Source organism: Propithecus coquereli, unplaced genomic scaffold, assembly GCF_000956105.1.
Source record: "Propithecus coquereli isolate 6110/MARCELLA unplaced genomic scaffold, Pcoq_1.0 Scaffold686, whole genome shotgun sequence".
Taxonomy (NCBI): Eukaryota; Metazoa; Chordata; class Mammalia; order Primates; family Indriidae; genus Propithecus; species Propithecus coquereli.
In genome coordinates, this window is record NW_012152907.1 from 441,450 (window position 1) to 461,627 (window position 20,178).

Here is a 20,178-nt window from a genome sequence, read left to right on the forward strand (position 1 = left end):
CCAAACGTGGCTGGCAGGCTGAGGTGCTGAGTGTCGCCCCTCACCTTCGCAAGGCCTCAGCCTACACCAGGCGCTCGGGCTCGGGGGCCCTCGAGGCTGAGGGCCTTGCCTGAGGGTCTGGGGCCGCGGCCTGGCCCGGCTGTGTCCTGCAGTGAACCCCAGCTCCGTCATGAGTCCAGCCGGTTCCAGCCAGGCCGAGGAGCAGCAGTACCTGGATAAGCTGAAGCAGCTGTCCAAGTACATCGAGCCTCTGCGCCGCATGATCAACAAGATAGACAAGAATGAAGGTGGGGCCGTGGGCTGGGGCAGGGCAGGGGCCGGGCACCCCAGGGCTGCATGTTAGTGTCCCCTTTTCTGTCCCAGACAGAAAAAAGGACCTGAGCAAGATGAAGAGCCTTCTGGACATTCTGACAGACCCCTCTAAGCGGTGAGCTTTGCCCCAGAGCCCTGGGGAAAGACAGTGCTGCACCCACAGAGAGTCCCCAAGAGCGTGGCTGGCCCAGCCGTGATGGGCTCTTGGTCACGATGTGGATTTAGCGAAGATACCCAAGCAGCTCCACTTCTGTGTGTGCACCGGAGCTTCCAGCCTGGACTTCACCTTGGCCAGCGCCCAGCCTTCGCCCTACGCTAGGCCACTGCGTGGCCCTCCTGCTTCCACCTGCAGTTGCCACAGCCAGGCCTTATCTAGCCAGCAGCCAGGTCCTGGCTGGCAGTAGCCTCACCTCAGCTGGCCATGCTGGGCCTGAGTCTGACCTTCCGTCCTGCCCCAGCTTGCCGGTGACTGGGCAGGCGGCCGTGTCTCATGTACCCCATTTGGAGCTCGCGTGTGCTGGTCATGGAAATGAAGGGCAGTGCTGGTGAGAAGCACGCGGAAGGTGGCGTGCCAGCTACGGGCACCAGCGCTCAGGCAGCACCTCAGAGCTGTGCACGGGCGTGGGCCTTTGTACTGCCTCCCTCATCTCCCCGCCTAGACTCAGGCTGTGCTCCCCTTCTGGAAGGGTCTCCCTGTTCTGCTTGTCTGGGTAGAGTGCCAGTCACTGCCAACTGGGAGTTTGGGAGCCACACGGCCGTCTAGGCCCTCTTGGATTGATTCTCCATTGAGATTTTAGGGCCAAGGAGGGCAGGGACGGGCCTAGAATTCTAGACTGGCCTTCCCAGCCTGGCCAAGACCTGGCCCCTGTCCGTCCCTTTGTTCTGCCAGCCAGGAACAGGCAGCTCTTGGGGGTGAGCATCTCCTTTGCCTTAGACTCTGGGTCTGGGGACAGCTGGCCAACTGGCTAGGGTTCCTGCAGAGGTTTCCGATGGCTGAGGCCCAGGGGAGGCCAGGTGGGCAGTGGTTGGGATCCGAGCCTGAGAGCCACCAGCTGCCTCAGCCCTCCAGCACTAGGGCTAGCCTACGACCCCTCTCCCCGTAGGTGTCCCCTGAAGACCCTGCAGAAATGTGAGATTGCCCTGGAGAAACTCAAGAACGACATGGCGGTGGTGCGTGGAGTGTCGGGCAGCTCTGGGGAGGTCAAGGCTCACCCACGGTGCCTGGGAGCACAAGCTGGGAGGAGCCTTCCTGGCCGGCTGTGCTGTGGGGGCTGGGAACCTGGGAGAAACCATCCTCTGCCCGTGGCCCTGGGGGGCAGGGGATTGCATCCAGGGTCAGCCAGCGCTGTCTGCACATGGGTGGACACTGTGGGAAAAGCCTCAGGCATCTGACTGTGAGTGAGGGTGAGGGCCTTGGGGGCAGGAAGGCTCCTGAGAACGGTTGCACCCTGGAGCCCCATGCTGGCCGCTGACCCCGCCTGTCCCCTCTCCAGCCCACACCCCCACCGCCCCCAGTGCCACCGACCAAACAGCAGTACCTGTGCCAGCCACTCCTGGATGCCGTCCTGGCCAACATCCGCTCGCCTGTCTTCAACCATTCCCTGTACCGCACGTTTGTGCCAGCCATGACCGCCATCCACGGCCCACCCATCACGTACGTACAGCTGGGGCTGGGCTTTGCGGAGGGCAGTGGCCATGGGCCATGTGTGGCCGGTGTGGTCACCACGTCGCCTCCTCAGGGCCCCAGTGGTCTGCACCCGGAAGCGCAAGCTTGAGGAGGACGAGCGGCAGAGCATCCCCAACGTGCTTCAGGGGGAGGTGGCCAGGCTGGACCCCAAGTTCCTGGTGAACTTGGACCCTTCTCACTGCAGCAACAACGGCACCGTCCACCTGATATGTAAGCTCGGTGAGTGTCGTGGGAGGGTAGCAAGCTCTGAACTGCAGCTCCAGGGCTCTGCCACCCAGCCAGAGGGCAGAGCCCCCAGAGCCTGCCCCTGCCCTCATGCCTCACCAGGCTGCCTGTCTGCCCTCATGTCTCTATCCCCACACACACCTGGCCCAGGGCAGCCTGGCCGTGTCCCAGCCCCTAGCCCCTGAGTACATGTGGGAGACAGTGGGCAGAACCCCAGTACCCATCTACACAGGGCACGCCAGGTTCCAATTTTGGAAACCTGAGAGTCAGAGGGACCTATAGGTCATGCAGCAAGCCTCGCCGAACCTTCCAGGTGTGAAGAGTCTTGTTCTGGGGCAGGGCAGGCCAGGGCTTGTCTAGGTCAGAGGTACAGCCTTGTATATTGCAGATGACAAGGACCTCCCGAGTGTGCCACCGCTGGAGCTCAGCGTGCCTGCCGACTACCCCGCCCAGAGCCCGCTGTGGATCGACCGGCAGTGGCAGTACGGTGGGTGAACCTAGGGGAGCCCCCTGAGGGCCAGGCAGGCAGGGCTTCCCAGAGACCGCCTGGTGCCCCTCCCACTCCCGACTGAGGATCCCCTCTCAGACAGCACAGGTTGCTCGGTCACCTGGAGAGAGAAGGGTCTCTGCCCCTACATGTCCCTTCATCCCTCCGTCCTGTGGCCGATCAACTGTCCAGGGTGGCTGTGTTCAGTGGGTAAGGGGTAAGCGGGCCCGTGGCTCAAGGACGGATCCAGCTGCCCCCAGTGGCCACTGTGGTTCTTGGCGGGGGGGCGGGGGGGACAGGGACACTGCCAGAGCTTGGGCTAACGGGGACCCATCTGGGCGATATGGCTCTATTGGCAGGGGACAGTCCCCCTGAGGCTTAGAGCTGGCACACAGCAGCGTCAGGATTGGGTCCCCAAGGGTGTCACAGAGGGAAAGCCCCGGACTCTGGATCCAGTTCCCATTGCAATTTTACTGACAACACGGCGGTGGGAAGACAGCCAGGCAGCCGGGCAGTGTGCAGGAGGCAGCATCCTGGTGCGCCAGCCCATTCCTGAGGCTGCCCTTCCCAGGGAGCTGTGGCGTGGGTGGGTGCGGGCCCGGCACTCATGGCCCACCGCTCTTTTGCAGAGGCCAACCCCTTCCTGAAATCGGTGCACCGGCGCATGACCGCGAGGCTGCTGCAGCTCCCCGACAAGCACTCGGTCACTGCCCTGCTCAACACCTGGGCCCAGAGCGTCCACCAGGCCTGCCTCTCGGCCGCCTAGCTGGGACTGCAGGGACAGCCAGAAGCCTTGTTGGGCCGTGGACACACTCCTCCTCTTGGACATTTCTAGGTGTCGGCTTCCTTAGGGAGCCTGGGTTTAGGTTAGCTTTCTGCTTTTATCTTCTGCCTTGGGGACCTGCCAAACGAAATTCCACAGTGTTCAGAACTGGGACAGGCAGCTGTGGAGCTGGCTGGTGGGGCGTTGGCTGTCTTCTTAGAGAAGGTTCTTCACGTGACCTTCTCCAGGGAGTCAGATCCTCGGGCTGCTCTTTCGGCCTTTCTGGGCTCTGGGCCCAGGTCCAGGTCCGCTCTCAGCAGCATGAGGGAGAACTCAGGGTCTTGTCAGAGTGTCTTGTGCGTGTGCTAGAACACACTTCCACTCGTTTCTATAGGAGAATGTGGAAGACACAGGAAACCTTAAGACACACGCGGCTTTGGGTTCAGGCTGCACTGCTCTTGCAAGGGGGGCTCCTGGTCTGGGGTGCGGGCTGCGTCTCAGAGGGAGGGGGCCTGCGGGCGGCTGCCTGTTCCTGGCCACCAGCTTGGCCTCAGACCTCATGGCGTTCCTGCTCAGCACTGTGGGTAGCCCAGGAGAGGGGCATCAGGACCCTGTCTTTGGCACCCCTGTGCCACTCCTGGGTCCAGGTGCCGTGTCCTGCTGTGAAGGATGAAGAGCGATGTCCTCGGGGCCCAGTATCATCAGAGCTTCCTACGCTCTGCGCCACTCCAGGGCTGGGCTCCCGGCTGGGACGGGGCCCTGGGGCGGTGCAGCGCCGCCCTGTGTTGCCTGCCTCTGGGCAGCGGCCAGCAGCCCTCTGGTCATGAGAGGCTCCCTTTTTATGTGCACTACCCCATCATCTGTGGTTCTTATAATAAATTTATTATTCCTGTGTTTGTCAGTTCATCACTGCGTCCTCTTCTCCGTGAGTCTGGGGCCTGCTGTCCTGTCAGAGATGCTGTCAGCTTTGGAGGTGGCAGTGTCCAGTCTGGCCCTGGACACCCCAGACCTCAGCTCCCCTTACCTGACACACTGTCCCATTATTCCTCAGCCTGGCCCATGCCCCAGGTTCCCGGCACAGTTCCTGCTCCTCAAAGCAAGATGAGGCCGAGACGTGCCAAGGACGTGGGGCCCTGGGGCTGGAGCACTGTGCTACCCAGGCGAGGGTGGGCACTGAGCTGGCCACCCCCAGACAATGAACATAGCTGCTCTGGTGACAGGGGGTGGGCTGGGCCTGGACACAGCATTCTGGAGATGACAGTCCTCCCTTTGCCGTGGTGCTCCACGGAGGAAGGCTGGTTCTGCTGGACCACTCATCAGCATTGTTGAGTCTCAAGGCAGGAGAGGACAGCGTCTTACCCCCAGGAGTGGCCAGTCTGGGCAGGAGACTCAGTGACCATGTTCCTGGAAGGCAGCTCCCGGCCCAGCCAGTGGCCCAGGAAAGCCACCCTGCTTCCAGGCAGGGCATATGTGGCTTTGCTGACGCTTCTCATCCAGGGCGGCTGCCAGGTCCCAGGATGAGCAAGAGCCGCTGCCCAGGCAGGTTCCGTCCAGACTACCAGGGAGCCGGGTTAGGGACCAAGGGCTGGGAAGCAACACTGGGTAGCCAGTGAGGAAGGAGATGCACAGCTTGGAGAGAAACAGCTGTATTTTCAGTCTTCAACAGGGAGGGTAATGTGCTTTTGAGTATATGCAGAATAGCAAAATAATAGCAAGAAAATAACAGTTCTACAGTTTGGAGGTCAAGCACTTTATCTGTCATGAGTTTTGTTTAGCTTGGACTTTAGCTTGGCTTAAAAGCATCAGAATCCTTTGGAAGTGCGATGTGGAGAGGGCTCGTCTCTTCGGCTGCAGGTCCTCAGGCCTGGCCAAGGGCAGGTGCCAGGCGACCTCAGAACACCGAGCGGTGCAGGCGCCGGTTCCGCACCACCTGCAGCCTCTTCTGCCGCTCGGCAAAGTTGCTCTTCAGCGCCTGCTTCAGTGCAGGCAGGATGGAGCGCTCTGCCACAGGCGTCGGGCTCAGAACCAGGCTGTGGCAGTAGAGGCATGGTCACCTCGAGCTTGTTCAGAAGTGGGGACTTGACTGGGATGGGGCCCAGCAAGGCCGTGGCCGGCTCTGCTCTGAGCCCCACTCCCTGCCAGTACTGGGCTGCGGGGAACACCCCATCCCCCGTGCGGGGTACTCACCATTTCTTAGAGAGGTTCTTGCTAGAGACCTTGGGGAGTTGCATGGCCTCCTGGTCCCTGGGTGAAGGAAGGGTCAACAGTGAGCCCTGGACAGGCCCTGCTGGGACAGGTGGGGTGGGGTGCTGGGCACTCACTTGGGAGAAGTTGGCCCGGGCTCCTCAAGGGCAGCCTTGTGCCTCTGGCTCTCCTCTAGGAGGGAGTTGAGGTGCTGCAGCTGAAAGGCAGGGGAGGGGGATGGAGGTGCACCTGCGGAGGTGCCGGGCCACCCAGGGCCACCCAGGGCCACCTCTGCCCAGGGCCTCACCTCTTGGGCCTGCAGAAGGTTGGTGTTCCACAGCTGACGGATGACCACCTCGCATTGCTGAAGCGTTGTGAGCTTGCACAGGCATGAGGGTAGGCTCATCGAGGGGGGTGCCCCTGTTGCCTGCCTGCCCCTGGGCTGGCTGCCTGCTGCCCAGGTGGCCCCTGAGTTAAAGGTGTCCACTTCCTCATTTCTGAAATGGTCATTGTACCCCAGAGGTGACCTGCCTGGACTGGCCTAATCACCCACCCCTCCCCAGGCCAGTGTGGGGAAGAGGGCTGGGCTCCCTTCTTCTGCTGACTAGGGTGCTCTGGGCACCAGGTGGGTGTTGTTGGGGCCAGCTGTGACCTGGGCCCACCCATCCCTTTGTTCCCTCTGAAGGTGCACTGAGGGTCAGATGTGGTTCAGAGGGTAAGCAGCTAGCTAGCTGCCAGGCTGCCCTTGGTTCTCAAGCATCTCAGGCTGGTCTCGGAGAATGCTAGGGCTGTGCAGAGAAGCCTGTCCTGCTCCATGTACTACCCCAAGTGTGCACTCTGCAGTGTCCCAGGGCAGTTTCTGGAAGCTCGGGGGTCACCAGAGCCTAGCCTGGCTATCTTGCTGGATCAGTGCCTTCCAAAGGCAGGTGCAGCTGGGAGCTGCAGGCCCAGGAGCCTGACTCACTGTTTTCTTGGTAAAAAAGATTACTTTTTGTTTCTTTTCTCTGAGAAAGTGGTTTAGGGGCTCAGGTCAGCACACTCCTAGGGGAGGGGAGGAAGACAGCACCCACCGGATGGGTGGAGCCTGGCAGTCGTTGCTTTCACGAGCCTTAGTCCCATCGGAAACAGGCCCGTGGAGCAAAGGGCAAAGCAGTTGGCAGATGCCAGGGTGGGACTCTGTTACATGTAGGCCTGGCTTCAGGGTACGTGTGAGCCTTACCTGGCCTGCCTCTGTGCCCCCGGAGCTCTGTCCAGCTTGCCACCGTACAGGAGGGCGGCGCTGGAGGGCTCCTCCTCCAGGTCCGCCTTCTGGGGGACATCAGCCTTGGGGTCTTGCTTCTTGAAGAAGTTGGGCTGAGGCCTGACCTTGGCTTGAGAGTTGGCTGCAGGTCAGACCCAACAGGGCCAGTCACCACAGGCATCAGAAGCTCTGTCCAAGTCCCCAGGACTGACTGTGTGGCCCAAGCAGCCCCTTCCCTGAGCTTGTGAGGGTGCGGCCCGTGGGCGGTGCCTGCTGCATGCTCAGTCAGTGGTGGAAGCCGGCGCCCATTGTGGGTAGAATGAACCTGTGTGAGAGGCCTGGGACCCGGCCTGCCCTCGTTCACTCTCCAAGGACAAGGCCCACCGCCCACCTGGCCCTGCACAGAAAAGGTGGGGCCGCCACTGGTGAGGACGCTGGGCTTCTTGGGGAAGGCAGGGTGGGGAGAAGAGGCTCGAGCTCGCTCTGCAAAAGATGCCACAAGCCCAGGGCCACGTGGGCAGGGCCACGCCCTGCATCCTGCCTACTTGGGGGCAGCTGGCGCACATCCTTCTCCCTGGGAGACCACCTGAGGCTCAGTGGGCACTCAGCAGCCCGCCCCCACAGCCTGACTGCCTGCTGCCCTGCCCCAGGGTGGGTCTCCCCCTGGCCTTGCTGCCCCACGTTGAAAGCCAGCTCCTGTCCTGCTTTCATAGCCTCACCTCAGGGCCTCCCTCCTGCCAGCCCACAGTCCTGTTCCAGCCCACCTTGGCCCTCCTGCGGCATCAGCTTGCAGGTACCTGGGCATCCCTTGCCTCCCTTCAGCCACCCCTTCACCCTTTGAGCCCACAGAACCCACCTTTCAGTCTGCCCAGCAGTGGCTTTCAGCCCCCTAGTCAGCACCCTTGGCCACCCAGGCCTGGGACCCCAGCAGGGGAGGATGCCCGCTCACCTGACACCGTCCAGTTCGACACGGACTTGGCGGAATGGAAGCTGGAAGTGGAGAGGCTGCCTGTGGGGAGCACGCGGGCCAGCTGGCAGCTCTGCAGGGCCCTGTGCACTCGTGCAGAGCCTCCCCTCAACCTGGTAGGGCTGTGTCCTCCCGCTGTACCCCATGCTCTGTTGAGGCAGCCCTGGACTCAGCAAGCAGAGGCCACCAGAAAGGTGGTTTCCTGGGGGGCCACTCAGCAGGGAGCTTGAGACCAGTGTAGCAGCAGGTCCTGAATGAGCATGACTTTTTCTGATGTCCCAACAGGGTCCCCAGGCACTGCAGGGCTGGGACCACTAACTTGGGCCACACTTTGCTCAGAACAGCTCACTGGAGCTGCCACACCCACTGGAGAAGGGTCCTCCCCCCATCCCATTCTCTGCGTGTACCCCAGGAAGAGAGCCCTGAGCACCACCCAGGCTGGCCCTGTTCGCCAGTCAGGCCCCATGAAGTCAGACCTGGCCCCAGAGTGACGGGGAGAGTGAGCCCAAGAACCCAACAGGTGTCCCTGGGCTGGGCAGGGAGCCACCGTCATCAGGATGAGAAAGTGTCTTGGACAAGTGGCTGCAGGTCTCTGAGTCTCTGCTTCCTTTCCCACCCCAGCCTGTGGTTGCCGAGGAGGTGGCAAGAAACGAGCTACCGGTGGAAAGAGTGTGCCCAGAGCAACCTCGCGCAGGGCGTAAGGACTCAGAGGCACAGGCTGGGGCACTGGGAGCCGTGGTAGCAGCCCTCGAGTGAGAGCACCCAGCAGGGAAGTGAGACCCAGGAGGGCAGGGGCTGTTCTAGGAGCTCTGTTCAGATGCGGGGAGGGGGTCTGGCAGCGCCCCCCAGGTGCTCTGTCCCCCACCCCGGCCACTGCACAGGCCTCAGGCCTTGGGCTCACTGAGTGCAGCACCTGCTGTGCTTGGGTGCATAAAGTTACCCAACCAAGGCTGGGGGACAATGGCATCTGTCCAGGTCCCTCAAACCCATCCCCGCTGGGTTAGCACTGGGAGCCAGTGCAGCCAGGGTGGGCAGTGTGGGGAGTTGCTGCTGTGCATGGGGCGACTTCCCAGCCGCACCGAAGGGCCTCATGCTCACCTTTCTTCTGTGGCGTCTGATTCATTATGAGCTTGTAGTGGAGATCTAAAAGCAAAACACATGCTGTGCTTACCACTTTCAAAGCAAAGCCGTAGCCACTCAGAGAAGCCTGGTCCGTGGCCCCGCCCCTTGAGTCCCGCTAGCTTTCTCCACCGCGCCTTTGCCTTTGGCGTCCAGGACAGGAACGTCGCTGGCGGTCCCCCCGCCTAGCACTCAAGTCTGTCCTCCCCCGCCCCACGGCTGAGACGACTACAGGGCGCCCCCAGGCCTGGCTCCAGGGGTGCAGAGGTGAGTTGGGAGGGCCCAGCCCTGCTGGAGCCCGCGGCACCACAGGAGCAAATGCAGTCAGTGTACTAATCAAGTGGCGTCTGGGGACCCGGCTGGCCAAGTCCGGCCTGGGGAAGGGGTCCCGGCATAGCGGATGGCCAGTGAAGGGATACTGGCACTCAGGTGAGGCAGCACCAGCAGGGGCGGGGAGAAACTGAGGCAGCAGCCACAGCGCCCGGGCGGCGGAGCTCCCGCGGAAGCTGAAGCCGGAGTGAGGCGCGGTCACATCGCGGCAGGTCTCGGAGGGCCCAGGGGTGAGGAGCGAGGCGTGTCAGCGAGGAGGCCCGGGGGTGCGGGCACAGGGCGCAGGGGCCGGGCCGCTGTCCGCTCGTGTCTAGTGGCAGGAATTCGCCGAGCCGCGCCCTCGCCCGTTCGGCTCCGTCGCGCTTATCTAAGTTTCTTAATAACGACGTGGGCCTGACCCCGCCTAGAGAGGGCTGGCGGGCCAACGTCCGAAGTGACACTGCCCAGCGGGACGGGCGACAGGGAGGGCGGCGCCCACGGCCACCCGGTCTCCGTGCCGGGCGGGAGAGCGGTGCGGCGGGCCGGCGCCGGGCTTGCGGCCCGCGTCCTCGGCCGGCGCGGTCCGGGCGGCCCGACTCACCCTTGTTCTCCCGCTTCAGGTACTCGATCTCCTCGTGGAGCTTGACCAGCGTCTCCGAGTGCTGCTGCTGCAGGAACTGCAGGCTCTTCTCCAGGTCCACGACCCGCTTCTGCGCGTCGCCGTGTCCCGGCTGCGCGGGCTGCGGTCCCAGGAGCGCGGGGCCCGCGGGCTGGCGCTGGCGCGGGCGCGACGCGCCTCGGGAGCCCGGGGTCGCCGAGCTGTGGGGCCTCACCCCGGCTGCCACCGCCGCTCCGCTCATGTCGCCGCCGCCGCCGACGCACGTCCCTTCGGTGGCCGGGCTGCCCCGGGCTGGCGCCGCGTCGCCACGGAAACGGGCGCGACCGAGGGGCCGGGGGGCCGGGTCTGGGCGCGCGCGGGGCCGGGCGGGGCTGGCGGCAGGGGCGGGGCCTGGGCGCGCGGGGGGGGGGTCTGCGGCCGCCCCGCACCTGGGTCACTCCGAAGGCGCCCTCTGACCGTAAAGTCAAAGAACTGTCTGCCTTTACAGTGGGTCCTAACATTTCATTCACTTTGCTTGCTTTCGTTTTAGTAGTTCACTCTTTGAATAGGTAATCTGGTTACAGGTTCAAAATCAAAAGGTTCCAATAATTGCAGAATCATCGCGCACTGTGAAATGTGGACAAAATAGAAAGGGGCGGCCATGTGTCTGAAGGCGCGGGAGAGGGAGGAACAGCAGGAGGGGAGGGGGTTCTCGGAAGAAAAGCCATTTCCCCCAGGGGCTCTCTCTCCAGCCAGACGGTCTCAGACGGAAAGCCACAGGTTATCAGCTCCGAGAGGAGCTGGGGCCCGCGCTGCAGCTGGGAATCCGGGGTGAGATGCGGCAGTCTGGAGCCACAGTGGGGGAGGAGCCTGAAGCTATACATTCCCCTCCACTGCGTGGCTGACCTTGACCTGCACGCACGCGGGTGGACACGAGTCTGAGGAGGGAGGAAGACAAAGAGCTGGAAGGCAGAAAAAGCTGAGAAGATGTTCATTTGCTGTCTTTTCTGGGGAGACGATGTTTGGAATTCGTAAGTTAGAGAAGCTTGGTAAATGCCTCCGATTTCCACTGACACCCCAAAAGGGCCACACCTTGGGAGTCAACACTGTGTTCCAGAAATAAGGGATCTGCCCTAGGACTAAAGGCAAAATCAAAGTATATCCATCCTAGTAAGACTTAAAGCCCAGCCTCCACAAGTTCATGGTGATCTTCCAGTAATTAAACTACCTAGAGAACAAAAGCCATCATTCTTCAGAGAATGCCAGCAGAATCCGCAGTCTGTACAACACATTGTCCGTGAAGTATTAGACATGCAAAGTAACAGGCAAGTCTTATACTCGAGAGAAAAAATTCCGTCAATGGAAACAGATGCACAAATAATTCTAGATAATGGAATCAACAGAAAAGTGCTTTACAATACATATATTAAAGTTCTACAGAAAAAGATTGCTGTAGTGATTGAAACCATGGAAAGTTTAAAAACAATATCCCAGCAAAATGGAAATCCTAGAACCAAAAACATATCTGGATTTCTGGTTTCCTGGTCTGGCATGTAAAGAGGTTGGAACTCATCACTCTCATCCACACAAGAAAAAATGCTGACCAAACTGAAAATCAACAACTCTTCTTAGATTCATAAGAGAATTGAGGTCACAGGGCAAACCACTGCTTCAAAAGTTGGAGACACAGACAGGTGCATACAACTTGCCAGAGCAGAAACTGCTGTGGGAAGCAATACCAGGGTAGGAAAACGTAAACGGTCATTGATCTAATGGATCTAAAAAGATTTGTTGATTTTCAGTTTGTTCACTGTAGACAAGTTTGAGAGTTTAAAAATCTGGCCAGATGTGGTAGTGCTCACACCTGTAATCCCAGCACTTTGGGAGGCCGAGGCGGGAGGATTGCTTGAGGATAGGAGTTGGAAACCAGCCTCAGCAACATAGCGAGTCCCTGTCTCTAGAAAAAAATTTTTAAAAATTAGCCAAGCATGGTGGCATGCCTATAGTCCCAGCTAGTTGGGAGGCTGAGATGGGAGGATCGCTTGAGCCAGGTGTTTGAGGCTGCAGTGAGCTATGATCACACCACAGGGTCCAGCTTTCAAAACAAAATTGCAAGGCATACTAAAAATGAAAAACACAGTTTGACGAGACAGAGTCAGATATGGCAGAGATGTTGCAATTCTCAGACCAGGAATATAAAACAACTATGATTAATGTGCAGAGGTTTCTAATGGGAAAAGTGGACAATATGAAATAACAGATGGGTAATGAAAACAGAGAGATGGAAACTCTAAGAAAGAATCAAAAGAAAATGTGAGAAGTCAAAAACACTGTAACAGAAATGAAGAATGTCTTTGATGGGCTCATCAGTAGACTAACACTTGGCCAAGGAAAGAAGGGGTGAACTTTGTCGACTTAAAAATATGAGATCTAGGCAGGGTACAGTGGCTCATGCCTATAATCCCAGCTACTGGGGAGGCTGAGGCAGGAGGATCGCTGGAGCCCAGGAGTTTGAGGTTGCCGTGAGCTAGGCTGACGCCACTGCACTCTAGTCTGGTAACAGAGTGAGACCCTGTCTCAAACAAAACAAAACAAAACAAAACAAAACAACATGAGATCTATACATTTAGAAAAGGAGAATTTTATTTATTATAAAGAGTTACAACCTGTAGGCTGGCAAGCAGGCCTCTGGCCAAATCCAGAGGCAGGCACTTTGAAGGAGGAGAGGTTGGGGAAGGAGCTTAATGCAGAACGGGTTAGCTAAACATACATATTCAACAGGTTACAGTAGGAGAAGCTATGAATATTCACAAAAGGGTTCTCACACACATGTGGCAAGCAAACAGTGTATTACTTGCATCCCATGTTGGGATGGAGACTTAACATTGAAATGTATTACAATTAGGCGCTATACATCAGAAGGCGAAACAGGGACATTCAGTCACCCAGTCACAGCCTCTGTAAAACTGACCAGAACCAGTCCATGGTCAGTGGTCTCTTAACAGGAGACAGTCACTGAAATGCATCTCTTATCCAACCCAAGCTGTAGTTACAGCTTGTGGAACAGGGGCCAGTTAGCGTCTGGTGGTGGATGAGCTTCAATTGCTTCAATACAGCTCATCTCCCAGCCAGTGCTTGTTTAGGTGAGAGAGGAAAAGAAAAACCTTGTGGCAGTTAGAACATAGTTTATTCTTTAAATATAGGGGTGCGTGACTTAATCTTTACCTTAGGTCTCGTGTATAAGTTGGCATCTTGTTGGCGTGACTTAATCTTTACCTTAGGTCTCGTGTATAAGTTGGCATCTTGTTGCGGGAAAGAGTCCGTTCCGCCAGTCTTATGATCTCCATGTTAACATTAATGCTGCTCAGTTGTTGTGTCTAAACTGCAAAAGGGAGAGGGTATGATGAGGCATGTCCAAAATGCTGTCCCAACATGGCCAGGAACTCAGTGTTTAAGGTTTCTCTGGGGTTCTTTTGGCCAAGAGGGGGTCTGTTCAGTTGGTTGGGGGCTTAGGATTTTTAGTTCTCAACTTGAAGAAATATCAACAGAAATGTCCAAAAGTGAAATACAAAGAAAAAAGCGAACAAAAAGAACAGAATATCCAAGAACTCAGGGACAATTACCAAAAATGTAACATATATGCATAATGGGAATACGAGAAGGAGAAGAGAGACAACAACAGAGGAAATATTTGAAGCAATAATGACTGAACATTTTATGAAATTAATGAGAGACAACAAACCACAGATCCAGAAAGTTCAGGGAACACCAAGCAGAATAAATACCAAAAAATCTACAAAAAAAACAAAGGGTATATCTTATTCAAATTGCAGAAAATTAAAGACAAAGAGAAATCTTGAAAGAAGCCAGAGGAAAAAATATACCTGACCTATAGAGTAGCAAGTATAAGAATTACATTGAGGCTGGACATGATGGCTCATGCCTGCAATCCCAGCACTTGGGAAGGCCAAGGCAGGAGGATCACTTGAGGCCAGGAGTTTGAGACCAGCCTGGGCAACACAGTGAGACCCTGTATTTACAAAAAAGTTAGAAAAATTAGCTGGACGTGGTTGTGTGTGTCTATAGTCCCAGCTACTCGGGAGGCTAAGGCAGGAGGATTACTTGAGCCCAGGAGTTCGAGCCTGCAGTGAGCTATGTTTGTACCACTGAACTCCAGCCCAGTTCCAGCCTAGGTGACAGCCTATCTGTAAAAACAAAAGAAAACAAAAAAACTAGCTTTTGTAATTGTCCATTGTCCATTCTCCTTTACTAGAGATCTTTACTTGTTCATATGCCTTTGAGTTACTGTGTTAATGTTCGGCGTCCTTTCATTTCAACCTGCAGGTCTCTCTTTAGCACTTCTTGCAGGACAGAACTAGCGGTAACAAACTCCCTCAGCTTTTGTTTATCTGGGAAACTCTTAATTTCTCCTTCACTTTTTTTTTTTGTTTGTTTTTTGTGACAGAGTCTCACTGTGTTGCCCAGGCTAGAGTGCTGTGGCGTCATCCTAGCTCACAGCAACCTCAAACTCCTGGGCTCAAGCAATCCTTCTGCCTCAGCCTCCCGAGTAGCTGGGACTATAGGCATGTGCCACCATGCCTGGCTAATTTTTCTATATATTTTTAGTTATCCGATTAATTTCTTTCTATTTTTAGTAGAGACGGGGTCTCGCTCTTGCTCAGGCTGGTCTTGAACTTCTGAGCTCAATCTACCTGCCTTGGCCTCCCAGAGTGCTAGGATTACAGGCGTGAGCTACCGCGCCCGGCCTCTCCCTCACTTTTGAAAGACAGTTTTGCCGAATATGGGACTCTTCATTGACAGTTTTTTTCCTTTACAAGTTTGAATATATCAACCCTCTGCCTTCTGGCCTCCAAGGTCTTTGATGAGAAATCTGCTGATAATCTTATTGAGAATCCCTTGTATGTGACAAGTCGCTTTTCTCTTCCTATTTTTTAAGATTCTCTCTTTGGCTTTTGACAGTTTTATTATTATATGCTTTGGTTGTGATCTCTTTGAGTTTACCCTACTGGGAGTTCATTGAGCTTCTTAAATATTTATATTCATGTCTTTCATCAAGTTTGGGGTCTTTGGGGTATTATTTCCTGAAATAACCCCTTACCCCCTTTCTCTCTCTCATCTCATTCTGGGACTCTCACAATGCATATGTTGATTGGCTTGATGGGGTCCCACAGGTCCCATAAGCTCTGTTCACTTTTCTTCCATCTTTTTTCTTTCTGTTCCTAAAACTCTATAATTTCAGTTGTCTCATTTTCAAGGTCACTGATTCTTTTGCCTACTCAAATCTGTTTTTGAATCATTTTACTGAATTTTTCATTTAAGTTATGGTACTTTACAGCTCTAAAATTCTTTTTTCATTCCCTTTTATGTTTTCTCTTTTTATTGATATTTCCATTTTATTCCTATATCGATTTCTCGACTTTGTCCACATTTTCTTTGAGCTCCTTAAGCATCTTTAAGACATCATTTCAAAATATTTGGTAAGTCTTCCATCTGGTCTTTCTCTGAGGTAGTTTCTTTTGATTTATTTATTTTTTCTCTGAATGGGCCTTATCTTCCTATTTCTTTGTATACCTTGTGATATCTTCTTGAAAACTAGACGTGTGACTCTTATAATGTGGTAATTATGGAGATCAGATTCCCCCCTTTTCCCAGGGTTTGCTTTTTTAAAAATTTTTATAGGATGTCTCTGTTTCAGGGATCAGTCTGCAGTGTACACTTAAGGTCTTTTCAGATTTCTTCTGAGCCTACACCTATCTGTTGGGCATGCATCATGATTCTCTAAATTCTCCCATCTATATGGTTGCTTTTTAGAATGTCCTAGCCTTTAAATATCTGGCTCCTAAAAAGGGTAAAAGAGAAAAATAAAGCGGAGGAGATCCTGATTCTTTAAATCCCCTGGAAATTGTTTCTTCTAGAGGAGGTGGGGTTTTGCAAAAACGGCAGTGGAGATTACAACAATGGCTACCTGCCTCTTTGTTTGCACCTCCACAATTAGAAGCAGCAAACAGCAATCAGAGCACAGATCCCCGAAGTTTGGAGGACAGGGTCCTTATTGTTCATTCTGGTTTCTGCAAGCTACATGGAAGCTACTCCAGGAACGCGTGCATATCTGCCTGCACCACCAATTTAAATGCTAATTTCTTCTGAAAATACCCTCACAGATACACCCAGAAATAATGTGTAATCAGATCTCTGTGCATGCAGTGGCTCAGTCACATTGATACATAGAATTAACATCACAAGTCCACCCCTTGTCAACTTGGCACCCATACACATCTCCTTAAACCATACTTAATCTCCAAATAAAGACAATAACAAGGTCATAGTTCCACCTAACATGATACAACTATCCTTTGTGCAACTGAAAACACACTAACCCTTTCCCCAGAAGAGGCCTTTCGTAGAAACGAGGTCTTGCTATTAATATATTGCCCAGGCTGGTCTCGAACTCCTGGCCTCAAGTGACGGTCCTGGTTCCTTACCAGAGTGCCACTGGGAGGTTCCTCACAGCTATGGTCTAAATTTTTGTGCCCCTCCAAGATTCCTATGTTGAAACCTAATCACCAAGGTGATGGTATTAGAAGGTGGGGCCTTGGGGGAGGTGATTAGGCCGAGATGGTGGCGCCCTCATGAATGGGATTAGTGCTTTTGTAAAAGATGTCCTTGTTCCTTCTGCTCTGTGAGGACACGAAGAAAAGACGGCTGTCTACAAACCAGCAAATGGGCTCTCCGCAGACACCAAATCTGTCAGTGCCTTGAACTTGGACTCCCCAGATTCCAGAACAGTGAAGAATAAATTTCTGTTGTTTAGAAGTTACCCAGTGTGAGGCATTTCGTTACAGCAGCCTGAACAGACGAAACCACTCACAGTCATGGGCGGGTGAGCTGTGTTTCGGGTCTGCCAGAAAGCTCTGGCATGCAGCTCAAAGCACAGTGGAGCCAATCCAACATCCTGTGGTGGGCAGTGGCGGCAAGACAGAACGTGAGGAGGTCAAGCCATGCTCCCTGCCCGTCGCATGGAGCGTGAAGACCCTACGCTCTGTGGAGTCCTACAGGATGGTGCAGGAGGTCGGCCGGGTGTGAATTCACACAGCAGCTGAGGGAGCAGTGCAAGAAGTCCACGCTGCTGTGTGTGCCTGGCACACTCAGCCCAGAGGAAGGTTCAAAGGGGGCGGGATGTGCAAACTGCTCCGGGGGTCTCTGCAAGGGATTCAGGTGGAGAAGGTAGGCGGCACCTTCCTGGCAGTCAAGATATCACAAATAACCGCTGGGCTTCCAGGATGGCGTGGAGTACCTGGGAGGCAACCCTGGGCCCACCTGGGGAAGCTTGCAAGCCTGGACTGCGTGTCCCGGGCACACCTCCCTCCCCCACTCTCCTCTGTCCTTCCTTCTGAGTTTGTGGGCAGGGGAGATGGTTCTGTAGAGACAAACACAAAGAAAAAAAATCAATGGGGAAGCACTTGACATCTTATTTTCTGAGTTTCTTTTCATGAGGGGTTGTGGGTGGTGACTGCTGGTATGTTTTTCATTTACAGCTGTCTCAGGGAACCCAGAGCTGTCCCTTCCTTGAGCAGGTTTCAGAACAAGGATATTAACACCAGCATTTCCTAGCGGCCCGCGGCTTTCCACACCATTCCAGTGCGCGCCCCTTTAACAGATTGGGGAAGGGACGCCGAGGACAGCGATGCGCAGAGCCGGCAGCTCAGCGCCACCGTGAGCCTGTGCTCCACCCCAGTACCACCGCCAGCCTGGGCTCAGGCCTGAGATGGGGCCTCTGGGGTCCCTCCTGGTTTCTGGCATCCTTTTGAGCTCGGTTCTACTGTGTCTCTTCAATGGATATGAGAGTTGAGACAACCAACCACTGTGGGTGGCAGTTTTCAGGGCTCCTGCTGGGTTAATTTGTCCGCGGTCCCCTAAATCCTGCTCGGCAGAAGCAGGAAACCGCGTCCTCTCATCTGCCTCGCGTGTGAAAGAGAAATGAGGGTACTGGAGGGGCTCGGGGTGCACAGAACCCTGCTGAGCCTGAGGGAGGGTGCCTTGTGGGCCCTGAGGGCACAAGTGGACTGCCTGGTGCCACAGCTCTCGGAGGCGCCGAATCCGGATCTGAACGGGACAGGCTGGGCTGGCAGAGTGTCCTCTCTTGCCTCACGTCAAAACCTCGTGAGCTAGATAGCGGATGGGGAGTGATGCCTTCAGGATGAACATCTCTTGTATATTTAAACTTCATGTATTAGACTGAGGGCCCCCTTCCCTGTCCCAATCATTTTCTGTTCATATACGAGTTCATCTGTCCAAGGAGTTACTACTTTCACTCCTGAGCCGGTAGGAGCTGGATGTGTGTATTGTATGCATAATAAGTGCTCGTGGAACAAATGCATTTACTGGGCAGCTACTATGTGCTCGCACGGTGCCAGAGCTAGAAAGATGAGAGCAATAATACCTGTCCTCAAGGAGCAAGCGTACGAGTTGGAGATTCACTCACAAGTAACCATTCAGTTCCTTTAAGTGTGCAGCACCCAGCAAGTCACAAAGAAGCATCTGCTTACTTTTATTTGTTGGGTGGAGATAAGTACAGAGGAGGGGCCCTTCCTGCAGCCCGGGGAGCAGAGAGGCTGGATTGGTGGGAGGTGGAGAGGGGGGGAGGCTTCCTGCAGAGGCGAGTGGATGGGTGGGTGGCGGAAGTTAGCTTGGAGAGGAAGGAGGAGGGTGGGGGGACCTTCAGAGACCTGGCGCTGAGGGTGACAGCATGAAGTGCATTTCGGCAGCAAGCACGGGGCTGTGTGGGTGGCGGAAACAGCTGGCCCTTCGTCTGGAAAGGGAGGAGGGAGGAAATGAGCTCCAGGCTGTTGGGGGACAACCAAGGCAGAAAGTACATTTCACTCACTTTCCTGGGTTACTTAGAACACAGATTCTAATTAAGAAGTTTGCAGATACACAAACTTAATGCTTTCCCGAAGATGTTCTATAGAGCACAGGTGCCTGGGATATTGTTAAATGCCATTTGATAAATAGGTCTGTGCAATAAGAAACACACATATATATTTTGATCTCTGCCTCCAGTTCCTGACACAAGCTCCCAAGACCTTTGTCATTGCCTGAGTGACGGGGTGACAGGAGGTCTTACACAGAGCTCCTGAATGCTTGGGAATTTCCTGGGCGACAGGAGATCTGGTCTAACGAGGTGCTCGGTTAGCTTGGGGATGGGGCTGCTCACCGGGAAGACCAAGCCCGGATTGGGAGCTTGCAGCCGTGCCCCGCCCTCCAGGGAGGGAAGAGGGGCTGGACACAGACCATGCTCAGGCGACGACACCACCACAGACAGTCCTAAACTGCAGGGTTCGGAGAGTCTCCAGGTTGGGGAGCATACCCAGGTGTTGGGAGGGTGGCACACCCCAACTTCACGGGGACAGAAGCTCTTGTGCTCAGGACCCTTCCAGACCTTGCCCTGGGTACCTCTTCAGCTGCCTGTCCATGTGTCCTTTATTATATCCTTTGCAATAAACTGGCAAACTTAAGAAAGGGGCTCCCTGAGTTCTGTGAGCCGTCAGAGCAAATTATGGAACCCGAGGAAGGGGTCGGGAACCCCCATGTGCAGCCGAGTTGGACAGAAGAATGGGGAACATGCGGACCACAGTTCACGATTAGCATTTGAAGGGGGCAGTCTTGTGGGACTGAGCACTTAGCCTGTGGGATGGGCACTAACTCCTGGCAGTTAGTGTCCGAATTGAACTGTGGGACACCAGAGAGTTGGAGAATCGGTTTGTGGGGCGAGACGCCTGGTGTCAGGAGTGTGAGTGTATCAGGAAAACTGTTTCTTTTTTAAAGTCTCAAGGTCAACTTGGTTCAGCAAATGCACATGTCCCTTGTGAAGATTAAGAGGGGAAAAGTCTGTGGTTTTCCAGAAGGTTCGGGCAGGTTTTCACCTGAGCATCTTGAGAAACTAGTGCTCAGAGCAATCTTGGGAAACGCCGCATCAGCACGCACGCGGCCGCCGCTCCCTGGCTACTCCCGGCTCCAAGGGTCCATGAATATCCGTGGGGTCGGCCCTCCCGGAGGTCTAAACAGCTGCAGCCACGCGCTAGTGCTGGAAGACCCCACAGTGAGGGTGAGAGAAGCTGCCCTTCCTGACCCCGTGCTCCCCCGGGCCAGGGTGGGCACTGAAAGCCCTTCTGCTCCCCAAAGCGCCAGCCTCAAGCTGTGGCTGAGAAGCACTTGCTCCCTCCTTCTCTCCCTTCTCTGCGTTCGTCTGACCTCTAACAGCTGTAC

At 55.4% G+C, this 20,178-nt stretch overlaps 2 protein-coding genes across 4 annotated transcripts in view; one reads left to right on the plus strand and one right to left on the minus strand.

The window, feature by feature from the left end:
- MED15 (mediator complex subunit 15) overlaps positions 1–4,378 on the plus strand; it is a 66,003-nt gene extending 61,625 nt beyond the window's left edge. For 2 of the 3 annotated variants that reach the window (XM_012660878.1, XM_012660875.1), the window contains 7 exons: positions 153–287; positions 364–427; positions 1,416–1,482; positions 1,806–1,966; positions 2,052–2,218; positions 2,613–2,711; positions 3,341–4,370. In XM_012660878.1, the coding sequence (XP_012516332.1) occupies positions 153–287; positions 364–427; positions 1,416–1,482; positions 1,806–1,966; positions 2,052–2,218; positions 2,613–2,711; positions 3,341–3,477 (830 nt within the window). In that variant the 3' untranslated portion in view covers positions 3,478–4,370. Of the gene's footprint in view, positions 1–152; positions 288–363; positions 428–1,415; positions 1,483–1,805; positions 1,967–2,051; positions 2,219–2,612; positions 2,712–3,340 lie in introns of all 3 variants that reach the window. The other variant, XM_012660876.1, reaches the window with a different exon arrangement.
- A 963-nt stretch (positions 4,379–5,341) lies between these two features.
- LOC105823630 (coiled-coil domain-containing protein 74B-like) lies at positions 5,342–10,153 on the minus strand. Its single transcript, XM_012660879.1, has 8 exons — positions 9,895–10,153; positions 8,964–9,008; positions 7,848–7,907; positions 6,878–7,040; positions 5,966–6,155; positions 5,796–5,875; positions 5,662–5,718; positions 5,342–5,504 (listed from the first exon to the last, which is right to left on the minus strand). Exons 1-8 carry the CDS (start codon positions 10,151–10,153, stop codon positions 5,366–5,368), a joined length of 993 nt encoding a protein of 330 aa, XP_012516333.1. The 3' UTR covers positions 5,342–5,365.
- Between the last annotated feature and the right edge of the window lie 10,025 nt (positions 10,154–20,178).

What these genes read in the sequence shown, in the direction of transcription:
- LOC105823630 (XM_012660879.1), bottom strand. Translation starts at nt 10,153, where the DNA reads ATGAGCGGAGCGGCGGTGGCAGCCGGGGTGAGGCCCCACAGCTCGGCG. An exon ending in GGGGCACAGAGGCAGGCCAG is followed by an intron (nt 6,156 to 6,877) that starts GTAAGGCTCACA and finishes TGACCATTTCAG; the next exon opens with AAATGAGGAAGTGGACACCT. An exon ending in ACCTTCTGCAGGCCCAAGAG is followed by an intron (nt 5,876 to 5,965) that starts GTGAGGCCCTGG and finishes CCTGCCTTTCAG; the next exon opens with CTGCAGCACCTCAACTCCCT.